At 37.1% G+C, this 21,332-nt stretch overlaps 1 protein-coding gene across 1 annotated transcript in view; it reads left to right on the plus strand.

Moving 5' to 3' along the window:
- The window catches only part of Pten (phosphatase and tensin homolog), a 68,659-nt gene that overhangs the window by 32,225 nt on the left and 15,102 nt on the right, over positions 1–21,332 (plus strand). Inside the window, exons 3-5 of the mRNA XM_021186709.2 lie at positions 1,272–1,316; positions 7,014–7,057; positions 8,828–9,066. Coding sequence (XP_021042368.1) covers positions 1,272–1,316; positions 7,014–7,057; positions 8,828–9,066 — 328 coding nt within the window. The remainder of the gene's footprint in view (positions 1–1,271; positions 1,317–7,013; positions 7,058–8,827; positions 9,067–21,332) is intronic.

Below are 21,332 nucleotides of genomic sequence, written 5' to 3' on the forward strand. Positions count from 1 at the left end.
ACACACACACACACACATATATATATCCATTTGAGGTTCCCCTAAACTCTTCTCTCTTTTTTTTTTTTTAAAGATTTATTTATTTATTAATTATATGTAAGTACATTGTAGCTGTCTTCAGACACTCCAGAAGAGGGAGTCAGATTTTGTTACAGGTGGTTGTGAGTCACCATGTGGTTGCTGGGATTTGAACTCTGGACCTTCGGAAGAGCAGTCGGGTGCTCTAACCCACTGAGCCATCTCACCAGCCCTAAACTCTCTTTTTAAAGTCAATTTTATTAGCTATTATCTCTTCATCTTGGAAACTCATGTTGGACCTGGAGATGTATTTAAACTGGCAGAATGCTTTGCTGAGGCTCTAGGTTTAATTGCCAGCACTGCATAAGCCCAGTTTGGTGATACAGACCTGTAATCCCAGCACTCCTAAAATGGAAAGAGGAGGGTCAGGAGTTCAGGTTTATCTACCACCACATAGTGAATTCAGGGCTAGCCCTGGCTACATGAAACTGTATTTTCTCCTTTTGTCTCATTATTAATTCTTCACCATTATACCTTGCTGAGTCTTCTGTTTCAGGCCTGAAGGTTAAACAAATTTACATACATAAAGTACTTAAATAATACCTGGTATGTAATAGGTGCTTTGGTACCTGTGATTACTGTGTGGTTTCCCAGCTGACTGCAAGGAGTGGCCCTTGGTCTGACTCTTCATTTACTAGCTTTACACCTTGGACAAGCTTCACAATCTCTTTGAGATTTACTTCCTTTTCCTGTAAAATGTAAATTCCATCTCTGCGATGTTTCTCAGGGACAGGAGAAAGTATATGTGTGAGAAATGCTTGGTAACTTTGTACAGGGTTACATTGCTATTGCACCTTTCAAATAGCTGCTTTTTTCCTGTTAGGAAGACTAAATTTTAAGCTTTTTTTTTTTTTTTTTTTTTTAAAAGAGCACATTATTGCTAATGATTTTCATGGAAGTCTGTGAGCTGGGTATACTTGAGAACTGCTAAGATCGTTTTGTCAAGACGTGATTGTAATTTATTGGACTGAAGACATAGATATGAAAACAGTTTTTGATAAAGTTGGCTCTACTTCAGATTGTATAAATCTGTGTAATGTAATAATTATTAATGAATGAGGGGATATGTATTTGTGTTATTAATAGTATGTGAGATTAGGGTAAATGAAACTGTTTTAGTCCTATGCAGTATTAATGTAATTTGAAATGTTAGCTCATTTTTGTTAATGGTGGTTTTGTGTTTTTATTTTAAGGTTTTTGGATTCAAAGCATAAAAACCATTACAAGATATACAATCTGTAAGTATGATTTTTAAAATTTGTCTCTGTGTTGTTAAAATAACTAAATAAAAGTTATTTCTTTGTTGGAGATGAAAATATATTTAAATATTTTTATATTTGAGGAACTGGATTCCTCAAAACAGTTGAAGTCTGGTAGAGAGGATTGCTGGATCTCAAAAGCGTGGTGATGAGGTGCAGCAGCCTTGGCACAGACTCATGTTACTTGATCTGCTTTAACAGACTTGGCACCTAGCCCATCCTTGAGCCCATAATCATGTGATAATTTGAAATGTAATCCACAGCAGAGCTGCTGTTAGTATTAACGATGGCTTCTATGGAGATAGGCTCCAGGGTGGATGGACAGACGTTTGTTTCCTCTGTGCTTGTTGATCAATATACTGAAACAGTTATTTGAATATTTTCTGTGTATAATCTAATAAGTTATGCAGCATTGTTTAGTTAGCATTGTGTAGGATTTGAGGGATTGCCCATTAAAACTTATTGGCTTTCTTTTGACTTTTGGAGTAGTGGTGAGAAAACGAGAAAGGAAAACAAGTCATTAAACACCTTTTGACTTTGAAGACCATTTTTATTTTCCCCAAATACTGAGCATTTTTAAAACTTTAAAAGATAAAAATTACCATGTTTCTATTAAGTCCTTTAATTATCTTTTTTTTAAAAGATTTATTTATTGTTATATGTAAGTACACTGTAGCTGTCTTCAGACACACCAGAAGAGGGCATCGGATCTCATTGTGGATGGTTGTGAGCCACCATGTGGTTGCTGGGATTTGAACTTAGGACCTTTGGAAGAGCAGTCAGTGCTCTTACTCTCTGAGCCATCTCACCAGCCCGTCCTTTAATTTTCTATGTCTATGATATATATAACAGGAGAATGTTATGCAGTGGTAGAATACCAGTCAGCCGTTAACCATTTTCTGTAGACTTTATCAAGTATAAGCACAGGTGCTTTCTGTCCTGCTTCCTGTGGATCTGAATTGCTACCTAGAGAGATGGAGGATTTTCTGTGTCTTGTTACAGTGCTAGATGTTACTTTTATTTTTTCAGTCTTTAATGATATTTCTGTTTTGATAGATTTCAAGGTATTCATGTACAATAGTTACCAATATTGTTTCTCTTCGCTTTTGCTGACTTCAGATTCAGAAAGGTGCAGCCATGGTGAAACATGCAGATAGAGTGCTCATATGACTAGTCCCGGTCCTCTGGGAGAGAACAGGAGACCCAGTAACTGGCCCCAAGGGGGCCTCTATGAAAGAGCAGATGTGTGGGCCGTTTTAACTTCTGACACCTTCTTTCCTCTACCCTTGCTTGTTACTTACTTGTAAGACCAACAGGAGTTTCTGTTTTATTTCTTTTAATTTTAAGATTATTTCTTTGCAAACATAAATTTAAAGATCTTGAAATATTTCCATGGCTTTTCTACTAATGAAAATCAATAGGAGTTATCTATTAGACCTGGGAGGATGGGCCAAGGCAAGTCAGAAGATTGATAGTATAATGGTATTTGAAATATGGCAGATAACTCATTTTGGGCAGGTGGTGGTGTGTGCTGGCTTAGGTGGGGTTGTGCTAATAAAAAGTGGATAGGAGAACCATAAGACTGTTTTTGAACAGCTGCATTCAGAAGGTGACTGAAAAAGGACAAGAACTGTTGAAAGCTGGAATTGATTAAATGAATCATTTCAGACTCACACTGTCAGGATTGGGGATTTAGAGAGGTCCCAGTAGGGAAGTAGAAAGACATTAGAAGACACATTTCTGCCTGAGTTGAAATTTTATGCCTGTTTAACATATCCAAAGCACAGGGAGGAAATTCTTTTCATTCCTGCGTATAGTGACTTTCTGCTCCTAGAATTTAGGGATTAGGTTTATGCTATCTCCTTTGTGGTATTTTAGTATAGTTAGAGGTGGCATTGGGTGGACCTAGGAACTTGACTTGAGTTTCTAAGCATTTGATTCCCAATTTAATGAACTATCTCTTTATTAGTTGAGAGCAGCCTTTAGTGCATATGAACTTAATCCCTTATCATTTGGAACTGAGGCTTTCAGAATGGCAAAGGACCTGAAGGGTCCTTTTAGCAGTGCCTTCTTATCTTATAGACAGGGCATTTGGCCTAGGAAGTTAAATGAGGTGGCCAAAGACAGGTAGGTGCATCATAACAGACTACCCACTGTTTGCACCAGAATCCCTTTTGTTTGCTTGTTAGCTCTTCCTTTTATTTACTTCAAAAGTTTTTAAGCATATACAAAATTGAGTGTTTTGAGTATCCCTCTCCCCTGCCTACTATGTATCTGATTTCAGGCTAGTGAGACTAGCCATAACAGGTGTTTTTGTTTTAGTTCTTCTTGTCTCAGGATAGGAATTACAGGTAGCATGTATTTTTTTTTTTTCTTGGAAAATGTAGACGTTTGAAGATCCTAAAGTATTTTTCACTGGGCATTTGTATAGTTAGTAGTTTGTGAGACCTTTTATAGCAGCAGTGGTGCACATGAATGAAGAACTATCAGCCTAAGCTTTCTGATAATCTAGCTTATCTATTTATAGTAAAATAATCAGTTATTTTGAGAAAGGGCAACATTAGTTAATCAGTTTTGTATGAGTGTTTTTAAAATTTTTTTGTTGTTCCATGTTCAGAGAATACAAGATTTGCTGTACTTGGCAAACATTTAACTGTGTTATTTTTCTGTTAAGATTTCCTTTGTAAAACACTGTAGAGTAAAGAAGAGAGCTTCCTGCCCTGTAGTTCTATGGCCAGGCCCAGTTGTCTGCAAGTTTGTCTTTCTGCTTTTACTCCTCCCCTTACGTTCTCTTGCCACCTTGGGAAACCTCTCTTTCCTTGTTTTTTTTTCATTTCTCTTTTCATATAAGCCAATTTAAGATAAGGACAGAAATATCATTTTGAGTTTTAATTATAAAGAAAAATTTAAATCCAAATTGCTATTTGCTATCTTCCATTTTAGTATGTGAAGTGACTTACTGCTAATATGCCATAAGAAAATTAAAATTAAATTCAAACTCCCATGTGAATTTTGGATATATACCAGAGATTTTAACTAAGGTGGAAGTTTCCTTCTTTACCCTATGACCCTTTCTCTTGAGCATTGTTACATGGGCAGCCCCAGCATGTCCCCCTGAAGCCCCTATGCTTGCCTATAAAGAGCTGCATGCTTTTTTTTTCCCTTTTCAAAGTCAATTGTTAGGTCTTCAGTGACAAATACTGCTCATGTTTGTGCTGTAAAATTTGTCACTGCTTTTTCATTTAAGACTTGAATATTTCTGTTGTGTTGAATCAAACAGTAATAGAAGTTGTTGGATTTAGTTGAGCAAGGATACTAAGCTTGAGTTCCTGTCTCATGGTGACTGCGTGTTGTGATTAGGAAAGCTTTTAAGGGCCTTTCTAAATGTTAGCTTTTCCATATATACATCTTCCTCATATATACATATTCCCCATGTATACATACTCCTCATATCATATATACATATTCCTCATTCACACACACACACACACACACACACACACACACACATATATATATATATATATATATATATATATATATATATATATATATATATATTCCTCACATATACAGTGGGGATATACACTGTTACATGATTGTGATGTCAGTTGTAAGGTGCCCATATCTGGTAGACTTCAGTTGTTACTGTGTTCCTTTCATATCACCACCTTAACTGATGATACATGACAAGCAGTTTGTAATGGTGATCTTAAGCAGTGCTTATTAAACCAAACTTTTCAGAGTGTTTGTTCCATCTTTCTCTGGGGTGGGACCCTTCCCTCTCTCCTTTCCCTTCTCCCCTCTCCCCATCTACCCTCCCCTTCCCTTCCCCACTTCATCTCCGCAGGCAATTGTGATCCCTGACCCTAGACCCCAAACCAGGCAACCAGAAAGTGTGGCAAACTGAAAAATCTGACTTGTAGGAAACTAACAACTGGCTTCTTAGGGTATGTGCTTAGCTTCCTCTTATTTCCTGAGTGTATCCTTAATTCTTGACTGTATTCCACTGTGGGCTCTTCACCACACTGCACCTCTCAGAAGAGCACAACCTGGCTCTTCCCTGCATGGAGTTCTAACACTTGGAGGTGGAGGGAGGAGGGAATCCAAAAGCCAGTCTTGGGTATATGAGATCCTGACTCAAAGAAAACCAAAGAGAAAGGGAGGAAAGAGAATATAGAATATGTGATCTTTTGTGTATGTGTCAGTTTTCTTCTTCCTATCTCATTTTTAGGTAAGCAGACATTTAGCAGAGTATTTAGCAAGGATACATACGTCATCTAATAAATTTTCTCTTAGTAAAAACAGTACATCAGATAATACACTAAAAGAAAAAGATGTGTGTGTGTATATGTGTGTGTGTGTGTATGTGTGAATACAAAAGTTAATTTACCTCAGATCTGATCCATTGGGCTGTAGTTTATGTATCATTTGTTCAATCTTTGTGTGAATTGGGTTTTGAAGTACAGCTGAGGAGTTGTACAGATTCCAGATGTCCAGTGCAGGCCCACAGCTATTTATTTGGAAGTCTTGAATCAGTTTTATTTTTGGTACGTAGAAAATTTCATTTTTCAAAAAACTAAAAAACTAAACAAAACAAAAAATCCATATCCTTTGTGTTACTCAAGTATCCACTGTGGTGGATTAGTTGCTACTCAGCAGGTATGTTGGTTAAACAACCTCAGATTGGGTCCTGTTTGAGTTGAGATTACCTATTTATAACTTTGGGGTTTGAGATTTGGGCTAAGGAGTAATGGAACTATGTTTTAAAACACTAACTTTTATTTTTCAGTTATTTCTTTTTTGTTTGTTTGTTTTTTTGAGATAGGGTCTTATATCCCAGGCTGGCCTAGGACTCACTAGAGAGCAAAAGCTAATCTTAAAGATATAATCTTCCCCAGTAACTCTTCTGAAGTGCTAGGATTACAGCCTGTGGTAACACTCCTAGCTTATTTGAATAATGCTTACGTGTCTGGTTTCGTTAGTGGTTGGAGTCATCAGGGTGCTCTGACCCCACTAATATGTAGGATACCCTGCATAGTATCAATGATTAGTGTTTTTATTGAAAAGCTACGTGTTTGTCTTAATGTGTCAGTATTTTACTATCAGTGGGTTTTAGTTATTTTATTGTGATCTGATATTAATATTTGTACTCTTGAGATCATTGGAAATGATGTAAGCATTGTGTTAATGAGTAAATTAGTACCATTTAGATGTCTTTTACATTTCCTTTGTTCTTTTTCTCTTTTTTAACATGTATGTTTTAAATAATGGTTTAAGATTATATGTGATCATCTGTCAGGTAAAGATAATAGTAAGAGTAGCTATTCATAGGTATTTGTGAAATAAAAAATATATTATAAAGCCATGTACAGTCTTTATCCAAGAAATTACAGGGTCAGTGCAATTGAATTTACAGTGTTGCATGTTGATGTCACAAATTGTGTGAACAAATATATACACACAAACTACATGCATGCGTTTAACTTTTTTATTAAAGCTTTGGTCTCCTTAATTATAAGAATGATAATAGTACCTACTTCAGAATTCTTGAAGTTAATGGAAATAGTGACTGTAAAAACACAGCGCAGTGCCTGGCATGGTAGATAATATTGCTAATATTGATACTCTCCAATGTGAAAGGTAACTTTATGTCACATTTAAACTTTCTTGTAGATGTGCTGAGAGACATTATGACACCGCCAAATTTAACTGCAGAGGTATGTATAAACATAATTACAGCATACTGTGTAACTAAAGACCAATAGACTGTTTTTTACTGCCTGGTAATAATTATCAAGATTATTGAGATAAAAATCTTAAGAATGGCCTTTGCCAATTTAAAAAAGTGTATTTAATTTTAGAGTTGTTCTCTAGGACCCGTCTATTGTCAGGAAAACTAAATCACAGAATAGTTGAAGAGGTCCCAAGACTAAACTAGGATTGGAGGGGCTTATTGACAGCGTGGGACAGTTGGTGCTGTTGGAAAAAATCACAAGAAGAGAGCAGAACCATTTTAACTTTTCTACATAGAAGAATGACATAAAGTTAGGAAAAGATGTAGTGTCTGTCTGTCTATCTGCTCAGAACCATGAAGCACTAAGGAGTAAGTAAGAACAGTTTCTGGAGAGTGTTTCTTTTATGGGGATAGACAGACCTAGGCTAATGCTCATTAGGAAGCATGCCATGGTTGAAGGTCACTTAGCTTTAAATGTACATTTTAACAGACTCTTGAATGTTCTTGTGTGCCACTGGGGAAATGAGGTTGGGAGCACAGTTAGACAGAGATTAAGTGAAAGCTGGCCTGCAGCCTCTTCATGATTGTAGTATGCCATTGTTTACCACAGAGCTTTCCTGTCACGGAAAGGAGTGAATGGATGGATTGTTCTTGTACCATTTTACGATGGCTTGCTTCAGGATATGTCATAGTTTTTATATATTAGATAATATGGCAGATAATCAGAGCAGTAGTATCACCAGGATTTTGTTTGTTTGTTTGTTTGTTTGTTTGTTTTGTATTAATTTTAAGACAAGGGTCTCAGGGTCTCAGTGTCCCAGAGTGACCCTGAACTCATTGTTTAGCTAAGGGTGACTTTAAACTTGTGATCCCCTGATCCTCCTGCTTTTACTCCCCAAGTATTAGGATTACAGACTTGCACCACATCCTCAGTTGTGTGCTTACTCAAAGCAGGGATGAGCCCAGAGCTTAGCATCTATTAAGCAAGCACTCTGTGAACTGAGTTATATCCCTAGAGTTCATGCCAGGATTTAAGGGTCTCAGTAGGATGGAATCAAAACAGATACTGGTAAGATAAAAACCAGCAGTGATAGAACTGAAGTTTTGCTTCTAGATAATAGCATCTTGCCTTCAAAAACTTAACTCTGACTATAGAGAACAAAGACGTCTTAGATTCTTAATTCATGTGGAAAAAAATCTGAAACTTAATTTGGTATAAACTTTACTTCAGTTGTATGTTTTTCTGTGAGTGATTAATCTCATGTATATGCAAATATAATGATTGTGAGACCATTTTAAAAACAAGTCACTGGGTAATTTTATTATGAGATAGGAAAAGTCAGTCTTTTCCATAGTTGACTCTATTAGTAATTATACTTTCTTCAGAGCATGTCTGGCAATGCTGTATTAATATCTGCTATTGGTCCTGATAGAAGTTACTACTTGACAAGAGGCCTGGGTGACATGCATTTGGATTCAGTTGTACTGATAGGCTATGACGTGTTCCCTTCATGCACAGATTCCTCCTTCCTAGAGTGAGGAGCACAATGCTTGTTTCCATGTTTAATGAATACATTTAAGAATTAGTAAAAGACTTTAAAATATAGGTTTAATAAGTAATAAATTAAAATTTCCTGAAAGTTAGCTTCTTTTAAGCACCAGTAAGTTTATATATAACATTTTTAAAGTTAACCTATGTTTTTTAATTAAAAATTTAAACATTTCTTACACTGGGATTATCTTTTTGTAACAGTTGCACAGTATCCTTTTGAAGACCATAACCCACCACAGCTAGAGCTTATCAAACCCTTCTGTGAAGATCTTGACCAATGGCTAAGTGAAGATGACAATCATGTTGCAGCAATTCACTGTAAAGCTGGAAAGGGACGGACTGGTGTAATGATTTGTGCATATTTATTGCATCGGGGCAAATTTTTAAAGGCACAAGAGGCCCTAGATTTTTATGGGGAAGTAAGGACCAGAGACAAAAAGGTAAGCTGTTTACTTTTTCCCTACTTCCTCTTTGTGGACCAAGAATTTATTGAGAAATAGGTTTTCTCTCTCTTGCTTTATTGAGGTATAACCAACAAATAAAGTCTGAATCTATTTACAGTGTGATGCTTTGAGAACTGTTACATTGTGGTTGTATCCACTTAGTGTATCCCTCATCCCTGGTGTCCCCACCCTCTTCCTTAGCTGTACTGAGAACATCCAAGACCTACCTGGAGTAGGTGCTAGGCACACAGTATGGATTTTGATGACAACTTGAATGCCATTACCTAGTAAAGCAAGGTATTTAATTTGATGGTAAATAAAACATTTTCTGATAGGGATGTTCACTAGTATAGTTAACTAATCAAAGATTCATTGGTTATTCAGAAAACTAAAGACTGTTGAAAATGAGTGGCATGTTTTGTCTATGGTACAATTGAAAACAAGCAAATTTTTGTTCTGCTTTTTTCAGAGGACCCATTTTGTTAGATAGTGGAAACTGAAAAGTATGCAGCACCAAGATTCTTTGCATGTTTTTCTTTCTGCAAGCACAGCACCTGTAGTACTGCAGATGAATTGAAAGCTCAGGGTGGCAATGAAAGTGCCACCACATCAGGTCATAAACTCACTTAACCCGTGAGTTGGCTTGCAGGCTTTCTGTAGACATTGTAAGTGACAACATCAGTTTGCAATGCCAAGGGTTGGACATGGCTGCTCTGGGGAGTAAGGCATTTGAAACTTGATTCTAGTATTAAATTTGGACTTGTGCCCCACTCCTGCTTCCCTTCTGCCTCCTTCCCTTCTTTCTTTCCTCCTCTACTCCATTTTTCCCCCCTCTCCTCTTTTTGAGCCTTGATTTTAACTGACTCAACTTTGGGCCATGCCCATTACACCAAGGTCTGTGGCTGCAGCATACTGGGCCCCGTACGCTTTCACCTGCTTTTTAAAAACCCTGTCATTGTAACTCTTTTGAGTTTTGTATAAGGATATCAAGACTGTTCATTGGTGGGAGTTCACAAAATTACATCTTTAATGCAGTAAAAAAAAAATCATGAGCTGGAAAATCAGATTTAAGCTAGAGACTCCTCAACTCTGACTCCCGATGAAATGTGCAGATGTTCTGTTATTCGACATGTGTGTGTTATATACATAACCATAAATTGTTGTTGGTAGCTTCCATTTATCCTCAGACTTAAAAACAAAATATAAAGGAACCTCTAACAAATGATGTCTCATTTCTCCCGTTTAAAAAATGAGTACCCCTTACCTGAGAACAGCAGGTATCTAAATGGGTTGGTTCTGTTCAATAGTGAAATTTATGATAGAGCTGTTTTTATACAACTTTTAAAAACAAGTTGAAAGCTTGCCATTGTTTGACTCTTATATCATCCTTGCTCTCCAGTGTTACTTTCTTCTAGTTTTGGTGAAAATAAATTATGAAAACTCTAATCTCACATATGAAAGAAATATGGAACATGTATGTTTTTGACCAATTAAAGTAGGCAGTGTCAGATAAAATCTCTAAGACTAGATACAGTTATGTATTAGTTTCTTTGCCTTCAAGATCATTATCTGTGGGGTAGGAAAAGATTATGGACCATTTTAGTTTTCAGGTTGAAGCATTAAAGTGCTTGACAGCACAGCATTGCCTGGCTTCTAGATATCAGTGGACCTGTGTGCAGTGAAGAGCTTCATAGTTCCTTCTGTCTGTTGACAAAGCCTCGTGAGAATCTCTTGCTTGAACGTCTTGGCTCTCATGAATTTGGGTCTTTCACAGCAGTAGGTTTTTCGTGACAAATCTTACACAGGCTATGATTTAAATTTTATGTTCATCAGCAGAGGAACTTTTTAATAACTGTAGAAAAGAGTCTCTTAGGATTAATGTGATTTTGCTACCCAGTGCAGCAGTGAGGGCCAGGGCAGAGAGCTCATCCACTTTTACTATTTGCTAGTGCAGGGAAACCAGAGGAACTGAAGGGAAAGCTACTATAGAGTGTGGTGGGTTCTTGCGGGCAAGGGGTGTTATTAGCCATTTTTATTTAACTTTTTTACATTAAGATTTTTCAATACAATTCTTGGAGACTATAATATCATAAGTGAGTATGTATGTATGTATGGATGCATGTATGTATGTGTAGTACAACCTGTGGATATGTTATTAGTGCTTACCATTTGGATACCCAATTGGTATGCTCTCAACATTTCTTAGTTACCAGTAGATCTTTATCTAGGGTTGAGGCTTGGTCAGCTTTCTTGCATTCTGGCATGTCTGTTGTCCTCCTTGCTCAGCTCATGTTTGGTAGTCATGTTGATGAACTTGATGAGTGTAGCTTCTGACATTGCCAGTAGACAATTGCACAGCAAACTCCCAGATCTACCTCTTACAGTCTCTCTAACCTCTCTTCTACAATGATCACTGAGCTGTAGGTGCAGGTATTGTGTTGTAGATGGCTCAGTTGGAACTGGGTTCTACACCTCTGTGTTTTGAACTGTTGTGGTTTTCTGCAATGCTTTCCTTGTGCTGCAAAGAGAAATTTCCTTGATGAGGGCTAAACACTATGCTTATCTATTGGTATAAAGATAAATTTAGAGTATAGTTGTGGACTGTGCTGATTTAGTAAATTAGTGGTTGGAGGTTCTCTTTCAAGAAGCCTGACTTCCCTAGCCCTAGGTAGTTGGCTAGGTTTACAGTACCAGGCAGTTTCTTTGTCTTCAAGGGGATTTTACAGTTTTATTTGTTTACCTGTCCATCCATCTGTCCATTTGTCTGAAATCTATCTATCCACCCACCCATTTAGGTGAGCCCTGAGAGACAGAGTCAAGAGAATGTCACCATCTTAAAAAAAAAAAAAAATCAAAAAGGACCCTTTCTTTAAAAGACCTTAAATTATTTGCTGATTATTTATTCATTTGTTTTTATTGCCATGCATAATTTTGATGGAAATTTTGAACTGATTACACTAAGAGCTCAATTACTAGTAAGTGGTACTTCTGATACTTCTATGGCCTGCCTTGTATTTTGAGAGAGCAATGTTTGCTTTGGAGAAATGGATGAGAATATTTGAAGTCCAGCGACTCTCTCAGCCATTTCCTGCCAGGAACCTCAGCTACTTGACTTTTTTTTCTGTTTGTTTGTTTGTTTGTTTGTTTGTGGTTGTTTTGATGTTTTCATTTTTCTCTCTTTCTCTCATTCCCCTTTTGTGATGGTAAGGATGGAGCCTAGGGCCTTGTACATGAACACACATTCTACCAGTAAGCTATATCCCTCAGCCCTTGTTTGACTGATCATGTTAAACTACATGGCTTTTTTGTTTTGCTTTGTTTCTGTTTGTTTGCTAGTTCAGACAAGGGTTTTTCCTTGAGACAAATAATGGTTTTGGAATGGTCTAGGCTTCTCTAAGCTCTGCTGTCGCCCACCCTTCTTTTTCCTTCACTTCTTCAGAATTGCCAGTGTGTGTATATAGAGAGTGATAAGATGCTGGGGTGGTCTGTCTCATGGTCAAGGGTAAGAGCAAGACTCGGGCACTTGAACTTTCCTGTAAGTTTCTCTGTTTCCAGGCCAGAGTAAATGCAGGAATCCAGGTTAGACGCAGGAGGCCCATGTCAGAAACTGAGGTCTTATGGTAATCTGCCAGTTTAAAGACACACTAGTCATTACAGCTTGGTGGCATCAGTTCTGTTCCCCTCTAGAAGGGAGGGGAGGGTGTTTGTGGAAGTGACAAGAAGCCTTGGGAGATGTTACAAAGTAGGGGGTATTTGTGAGTGAAATGTGAAGCCTCTAGTGTCATTTGGTAACGTGTATCCTCCATAGAACTTTTCTTGGCAGCAGACACTCCCTATCTCTTGACCATTTCTTGCACACGAAAATGATAGACTAATGGACATAGAAGATGCAGAGCTGTGAACATTATTAGAGCTGTAGCTGTGCATTTGATATTTAGCCATTGCATTATACTAAGGCTCCTTAAGTAATTTAGCATCTTACAGCCACATCAGTAGGATCTACTGTGCTTAGCTGATGCATAATTAATATACCTAGACAAGTGTTTTGGATAAGTTTATACACAGACCTAAAGGAGAATCCTTATGTGTATCCTACCTTTATTCTTTAGATTATTTAAAGACAAGAAAGAATTTATGAACAGATACTGTTGACCAAGCTGTGTTTTACTAATGGTTGCTTTTGCATTTTAAGCTACAATAGTATTAGAAACCTACATACATAGAAAAGCTTTAAGATATCCCTACCCCAGGAATGCTTCTTTACAGATGATATCAAGGCCCAGAAAAAGTGAACTGTAGTGATCAGAATTCGTGACAGTGTCAGTCAGTTCATGACAGCAGTTAGAGTACAAACAAGTTCCTTGGTGTGTTGTTAAATTTCTTTGTATATTATCAAGCTTACAGATTCTGAACTGCAAAAGGAACTTTGAAACTGTTGAGGATATTACCTCTTTATAGGCTTTCCTGAAAGGTTCCATATTTATTGCTGATGGTTTTGAAAGGCTTCTCAGTTTTATGTTTTTCTTTACAAATTGTAGAGTTTAATAACCCTCCAGGTTAAAATCTTGGAGTGTTTAACCTCCGGTCTAAGCTTAAAATCTCCAGGGAGAGATTGCTAGTTTTGTAACTATAATGCTGTGCATTTCCTTAATTTTTTTTGTTTTGTTTTGTTTTGGTTTGGTTTTTTGTTTTTAGAGACAGGGTTTCTCTGTATAAGTCCTGGCTGTCCTGGAACTCACTTTGTAGACCATGCTGGCCTCGAACTCAGAAATCCGCCTGCCTCTGCCTCCCGAGTGCTGGGATTAAAGGTGTGCACCACCACGCCCGGCTTCCTTAATACTTTTGCAATTTAATTTTCTCAAAGCTTTTAAATGTAAAGAAAAATAAAATCATGGCATTTATAGGAAGAGAATGGAACTGGAAGTCATTCTTTTAAGTAAAACAAATCTGATCAGAAAAACTTGTTTTCTCTCATGGAAGGGACCTAGCTTGGCGGTGTGCACGCCCTCTGGGGGAGGGGGATCTGAAGGGACGATGGTGAAAGGAAGAGTGGAACCTGTTCCACACAGAAATTCAGAAGAGGAACTATTTAGGGAGGGAGGTGACTCAGAAGGAAGTACAACACTACCTCTATGTGGAAATGTCATAGTGAAATGCGCTAGTTACAAAGAAAAATAATAAAACAAACCTTAAAAGGCAGCACTCCTTGGCCTGATAGAGTGGTAGTGGAATGATGGATATATTTTAGCTTGCCTTTTTTACTATACTGCTGAGTATAGTAAAGCTGCTTTAATACACTGAGAAGTTCTTCCTAGAAGAATCTTACAGAATTGCTTACTCAGTGTGGCAGTGTATACAGTGGAATCCTACTTGTATACTAGCTAGGGATCCCTGTGGTCACACTTGTGCTACTTGTTGTGTTTGGTGTTTCTGGATTTATACTTTGTGATTGTAAATGTGAACTTCTGGAGATTAATACTTAAATCTGCTTTGTAGTTAATAATACTAGAATTGTCTGTATTATTTTGTTTATATTTGTAATTTTACCTGGAGGGGCCATAAGAAGCTGAAGAAATTTGTGTTCTGGTACAGAATCTTCATCTTCTTTCTTTTATGTTAAAGGAAGAGGCAATTGGCCTGTTGTAAAAAAATTGTAGACCTTGCCTCAAGTGGTTTTTTTGCTTTTACTTATAGTACTTTCTCAAAGTACTATAATCAGGTCTTGATGTGGTGCAGGTTGGATTTGCGAGCTGACCATTAAATGTAGTATTGTGTTCTTAATGCTGGAACAGTACTTCAGGTTTTGAATATTGCAATGAAGTTCAATAGTTGCTACTTCCTATAAAGAAAAACTATCCCAAGGGTGAAGTAACTGCTCAAGGGAACAAAGACCTATACCTTTATTCAGTCAAAACCACTTTACTGGGAATTATTTACTTGTATAATTGATATTTTCCTTTGTGAAAAGGTAGCAAATTATCCAAATCCAAAGTCATTGAAGGTAAATCCGACTGACTGTACACTCCCTCCCCCCTGCCCTAGCCCTTCCTGCTGTAAATTACCACTTATTCTTTGCTATTTGCAAATGAACTTGGGTTTCAGTGCTGTAATACATAGTTTGCGGTATGTAAACTATGAGGAAAGTGTAAGAAAGACCTTTTCAGAATGGTAGTGAGTGCAGATCGTGGAATAATTTTCCAAACTTGAGAGGAAGACGCTGTCACTAAGCACCTTAGTCCCCGTTCCTCCGCCTTCCAGCAGTGGCAAGGAAGGTAACCTTAATGCTTATTTTCTTTTGTTAAACTTTTAAGGGAAAAGATTGAATGAAAATATTTCAGTTTTCTTTTTCTTTGCTTTCAAATTGGTTATTAGAAAGGCATGTGTGTGAGTTTTGAGTATGTGAGTGTGTGTGAGAAAGAATGTGTGTGTGTGATTAGCTCACTACCTCAGTTTGTTAACTTTACTAGAATAATAATGCCAAGCTTAATTTCAAGAGATTTCATTATTTTCTGTGAGGAAGGAACTTTTATAACCTACTATCAAGGTTATCTCTCCCCCCCCCCATTTTATTTATTAAATCCCCTCATAAAATTATCTTGCTTAGTCCTTATTTTTAAACCAAACAAGTTATGGTTGCTGTTGTTAAACAAAGCAAAAACTCAGTATAATTTTTATGTAATATCAATTATCATGTGTTCTCTTCTGATGCATACTGTTTGGGCTATTATCTACTATCTAGCAGTCCATAGATTCATAAAGCTGTGCAATTTTATGCTTTGAAAGATTTAAGCAGTTACTTAATACAAAACCCATTTGCAAAGAACACACTTTCCCAAGTCATAGTCTTTCTTTGTCCTACTCAAAACCTGGCTCCCTAATTTTGAACCTTGTATTCTCCCTGCTGTACTAAACTCTACTTAATTTTTTCCTTTTCTTTTTGATTCCTAAAATAGAAACTAACACACACACACACACACACACAGAGAGAGAGAGAGAGAGAGAGAGAGAGAGAGAGAGAGAGATTGCTGTTTTGAATGTGTGAGTTTTTCAGTTTTAGGTCAGAGAAACCCAAGAAGGAGACAGAGAAGACACAGGGGAGACATTTATTGTTTAATATAACCTAAAAGGTTAGGTCTGGATCTAAATGCTCAATAAATGTCAGGAATCTCTCCTTTACACTCTTCCCTTTTTCTTTCTTGGCTGTGTTTATTCAGATAGGATCTTTGCAAGTAATACCAAAGTGTGGTTCCGAGCTTTAGGCTTACACTCTTGACTAACTGCAATAGTAAAAGAGCACCCATTTGACTAGAGGATCCTAGAATAGGTTCTCATTTCCCTGGTTTAAAGGGTGTACCTTTTTATTTTTTGTAAGATTTGTTTATTTTATGTATAAGAGTACACTGTTACTGTCTTCAAACACACCAGAAAAAGGCATCAGATCCCATTACAGATGGTTATAAGACACCATGTGGTTGCTGGGAATTGAGCTCTTAACCACTGAGCCATTTCTCCAGCTCACATCTACCTCTTTTTTGAACCAAATACTTTTGCTAGTGAGTGGAATCCTTACAAACTCATGTATCTGAATTGAAGAATAGGCCCAACACCCCCAAACCACAAAACTATCATTATAGATTCTGTAAGTTATCATAGAACTCGAAGCGTTATGTATTCCAAACTTCAGAGGTTCTTCATAGAGGGGAAAAACTGAATTAAGAGACGTTATTGCTTCATTTAAATCTCATAGCATTCCTGTTTTCAGGTCACCTGAGTCAGATTCATTTAGGTCCAGTACTGCATTTGAGCAAGATAAGCATGTATGTAGTCTACTCCTTTCTTATTAAAGTAGAGGCAGCAGGGCTGGCCTCAGTGTGTGTGGGACCCAGCACTTGGCAGGTAGTCAGGAGGATCAGGAGTCAAAGCCACCATCAGATACTGCAGCGCATTTGAGGCCAGCTCTCCCCTGGGGGGAGATTGAGATTGTAATGGTTGGCTGTGGTGTCACAGAGGCCTATAATCTCCACTGTTGGAGCCTGAAGCAATAGAGCACACTTTGAGGCCAGCCTGGGGTACATAATGAGACCCTGTCTTAAAACATAAGCTATGTGATAATATATACCTTGTAAGGTTATGGGAATAATAGAAATGTGTTTTGAATATTAGAAAGTAGCTATAATAACTACTGTTTGTTGTCATAGTATTAATAACCATGTTCTTTTGTTTATTGAATTACTTACTGCCTTATTATTTATTGTGGTCATTCAGTATGTAGGTTTCCCCCTTCAAGCAAATACTTTTTAGTTGAAACATTTATTTATGAGTTTAGACATGGAAAATATTTTCCAGTTCATTAGTTTGCTCAAATAGGAAATTACTTCTTTAAGGACTCTTAAGTTGTGAATTTACCTTATAGAAGATCATCTAGACTCTGAATGCATAGAAGATGAACATTTTATTTATATATATATATATATATATATATATATATATATATATATATATATATATATATATATATATATATATATATATATATACATATATATATACACACACACACACACTGTGTTGGTCCGTGCTAATCCCATATAGTAGTCTTATGGCAGTATTATAGATCTCAAAGATGTATGTCCTCCATATAAGTGTTTTTCAAAGAGCCAGCCAGGCATGGGGGAACACACCTTAAATCCCGAGCACCTGGGAAGTGTGAGTTCCAAAACACAAAGAAACTCTTGAAAACCAAAAAGAGAAAAAGTAATTAGCATCAAGTAGCCAAGGCTTATAAAAGAAGAATTAATGAAGAATATACTAGGAAAATGTAAAATTCCAAAGCAGGCAACAGGCTTTTAGTATCTGAATAGCATTATAATAAAAACCATAAAACTGAACAAAGATGTCATTTTATACTAACACAGGAGACATTTCATATGGACACTGAGCTGTTATGAACTTCTGTGCCAAAAGGAGTCAAATTTGTTAAGCAAAAGCTAGGAAAGGAAAATAAAAAGGTATACCCTGAGGAGGCGCGAAGTAAAATCCGCACCCACTGAAGAGAGCAGTAAAGCTGGCCCTCAGTGCTTCCCAGTGTCCACGTACTTAGGTTAATAACTCGTTAGACCAACTGCAGATCCCCACAAGCTTTGAAAGTAGAACCCTATTACCTATCTTGATGACAGTTGAGTGGAGCTACAGTTTGAAGGTTAATTCAAGAAGTCATTTTCTTCAATACTTTCTGAGCCAATTGAAGAAAGATACATTGATTATTCACCAGTAGAAAATAAAACAAAAATATAAAGGAGTGAACTGAGGAAATGGTGAACTATTTGGATTAGCAAACTGAACACTTGACTACAAGAAAGAGAGCTGGTGTTTTTGGAATAGTGTTTAGGGTTAAATCTGAGTTTTTGTAACTGACTCAAAGATGAATAATGTAGCACATGTTGTGTTTAGCTAGGCAGTTAAGTCCCAGTGGCGGTGCTCTGGCCTCGCCTTGCTGCCTAGGCCTTAGCATGGTGCAGGCTTCCCTCTGTATCACCACTGCCTGTGAGCTCTGTGAGCTCTATTCACACAACTGCTGTTGATCTGAGTATTATTTACTTACATATCAACCCAGCTTTTTTCAAAAGGATGAGCTTATAAATGCTTGTGATAATTGTCGTCCTTCCCATCGCTTGAGAAACTGTTTATTGCTGTACACAAGTGTGAAATGTGTACCAAAAACTAGAGAACAAGAGAAATGCCATCTGAACATTATCAGCTACTAACTTGATAACCCTCTGGTATCAACTTGCATTAAGTTTCTTTTAAATCATTATTTAAAGATTTTATGGTGGGGTCTCATTAAGTGGCCCAGGGGTTAACTTTGGCCCAGAGTGTCCCCTCTTCCCAAGAGCTTGGACCGCAGGCATGTGCTACCATATGCTTTATACAGATTAAACTTTCTTTAATCTTTTGACTAGAAAATAGTTAATATGGTTCAGAAATTCGTCATTAGAAAGAACCGTCCTCATCCATCTCCTGCTTACTGATTCCCTGACTTGCTTAGCTGGGCTGTACTTGATCTCTGTGACTGTCAGTGACAACTTTGCTGTGGCTGCATTAAAAAGGTGCTTTAATATGAACTTTAAATTTAAACAGTAAGGATATTCCTTAGTGTTAATACTTTGTAACAATTCTTCAAATTAGTGTGGCCTTACTACTTTTTTAAAAAGAAAAATATTCCATGCAATGGCATTGTATGCCTTTATTGCCAGCCCTCAGGAAACAGAGGCAGAGTGGCCTCTGTGAGTCTGTGACTTTGAGGCTAGCCTGGTCTACAGAGCAAGTTCCAGGACAGCCAGAGCTACACACCAAGGAAACCTGTCTCAAAAAACAAAAAGAAAAATATAGAGAAATAAAATTTCACCCACATTTATACAACTGTTGCTTTTATAATTGTTACTTCGTGTTTGTATATTTTTTTGTTTATTTTAACTTCATTTGTAAAACTGAATTTGCTGGTTTATCCTCATGTAAATTCTATTAAAGAGGTTCATGTTATGTTAATTTTTTTAAAGAAGCAAATTGAAGTTTATATTTTGTCTGAATTCAAATATAAGCTTTGACTATTTAGTATGTGATTTTTCACTCTAGCCAAAATCTTAAATTGCCAATCATGATTTCACATGGTTTATATCCATTTTTGTTTGTTCGGTTTTTTTTTTTTTTTTTTTTTTTGAGATGGGGTCTCTCTTTGTAGCCCTGTTGGCTTGGAATGCACAGAGATCCACCAACTTCTTTCTGTCTCCTGAATTCTGGGATTAAAGTTGTATATTGCCACTTATCCATTTTGATACACACATATGGAGCAGAGAGAGGGGAAGAGGGTGGGGTCAGTTCATATTCCTGTATTTGCTAGGTACCATATTCCTTCTATACTTCTTAGCTTCTATGCTGTCTTCTTCCTCAGCGGAAAGGGTGTCTGTGTCTAGAGTCCTTATCACAATAGAGGTTTAGAGGTCATCAGTAAACTAAAGAGCATTGTAATACCTTTTTCTTATTAACATAAAATACCTATTTCCTGCAGTACTGTTTGTTGAGACTGGACCTCACATAGGTCAAGCTGGCCTTAAACTTATGATTTCGGTTGTTCCAAAGTACCGAGATTACAAGAGGATACTGCCATGCCAAAACTGCTGTTTATTTTAAATTGTTAGATTTAATGTTTATTATTTGCCTTATATTGACTTATTTTTTAGTTAGTTAAATTGTGAATAGAAAAATATTAACTCATTAATGAATGAATTGTTAAACATATGGTATGTATGTCTCTGTGTGTGTCTGTATGTTCCTTGGATGTTCATCCTCTGGTGCCATCTATCTTGTTCAGACAGGGTCTCTCATTGATCTGGAATTCGCCAAGTAGGCTAGGCTAGCTAGCTAGCCTGTGACTCCCAAGAATCTGCCTGTCTCTCCTTCCCACATACTGAAGTTATAGGCACATATGTGGTTACGTGGTACCTTTAAAAAATTTATATAGGCTGGGATAAGTTGCCTGAAGTGATAGCTCAGTGGTTTAGAGCACTGTTGTTCTTGTGAAGGACCCAGGTTAATTCCCAGTATGCACACAATGGCTTACAAACATCTGTAACTCCAGTTTCATAGCATGCCTTCTGGTTTCTGTGGGCACCAGGTATACGTATGGCATACATACAAATATGTAGGCAAAACACTCACAAAATATTTAAAGAACGAAGAAAAAAACATATGCATGGGTTTTGGGTCATTCGTGCTTACTGATTGAGACATCTCAGCTGTATGTATGTATGTATGTATGTATGTATGTATGTATGTATGTAAAGGTAGAGATTGATTGGTTGGTTGGTTTCTGGCTGCCCTGGAACTATATAAACCCTGGGCTGGTTTGGACCAGCAGTCCCCTGCTTCATTCCCTTTAGTGATAGGATTACAGGTGTGGGACACCATTCCTGGTTAGGGTCCCCTTTTAAATGTCATATGAATTATGTCTTTTAAATATTTGTAATATTTTCTAAGCCATTTTATGCTTCCCCAATGTCTCCAAGGAATGGCTATAGCACAAGGATACCGCTACCCCTTACTGCCTCTGTTAACAAGTTGTATTGAATATGTTTGTCATTTAGCTACATACTCTCTCTTTCTCTTTTTTTCTTTTTCTTTCTTTCTTTCTTTCTTTCTTTCTTTCTTTCTTTCTTTCTTTCTTTCTTTCTTTCTTTCTTTCTTTCTTTCTTTCTTTCTTTCTTTCT

The sequence above is a fragment of the Mus pahari genome, chromosome 1, assembly GCF_900095145.1.
Source record: "Mus pahari chromosome 1, PAHARI_EIJ_v1.1, whole genome shotgun sequence".
Lineage (NCBI taxonomy): Eukaryota > Metazoa > Chordata > Mammalia > Rodentia > Muridae > Mus > Mus pahari.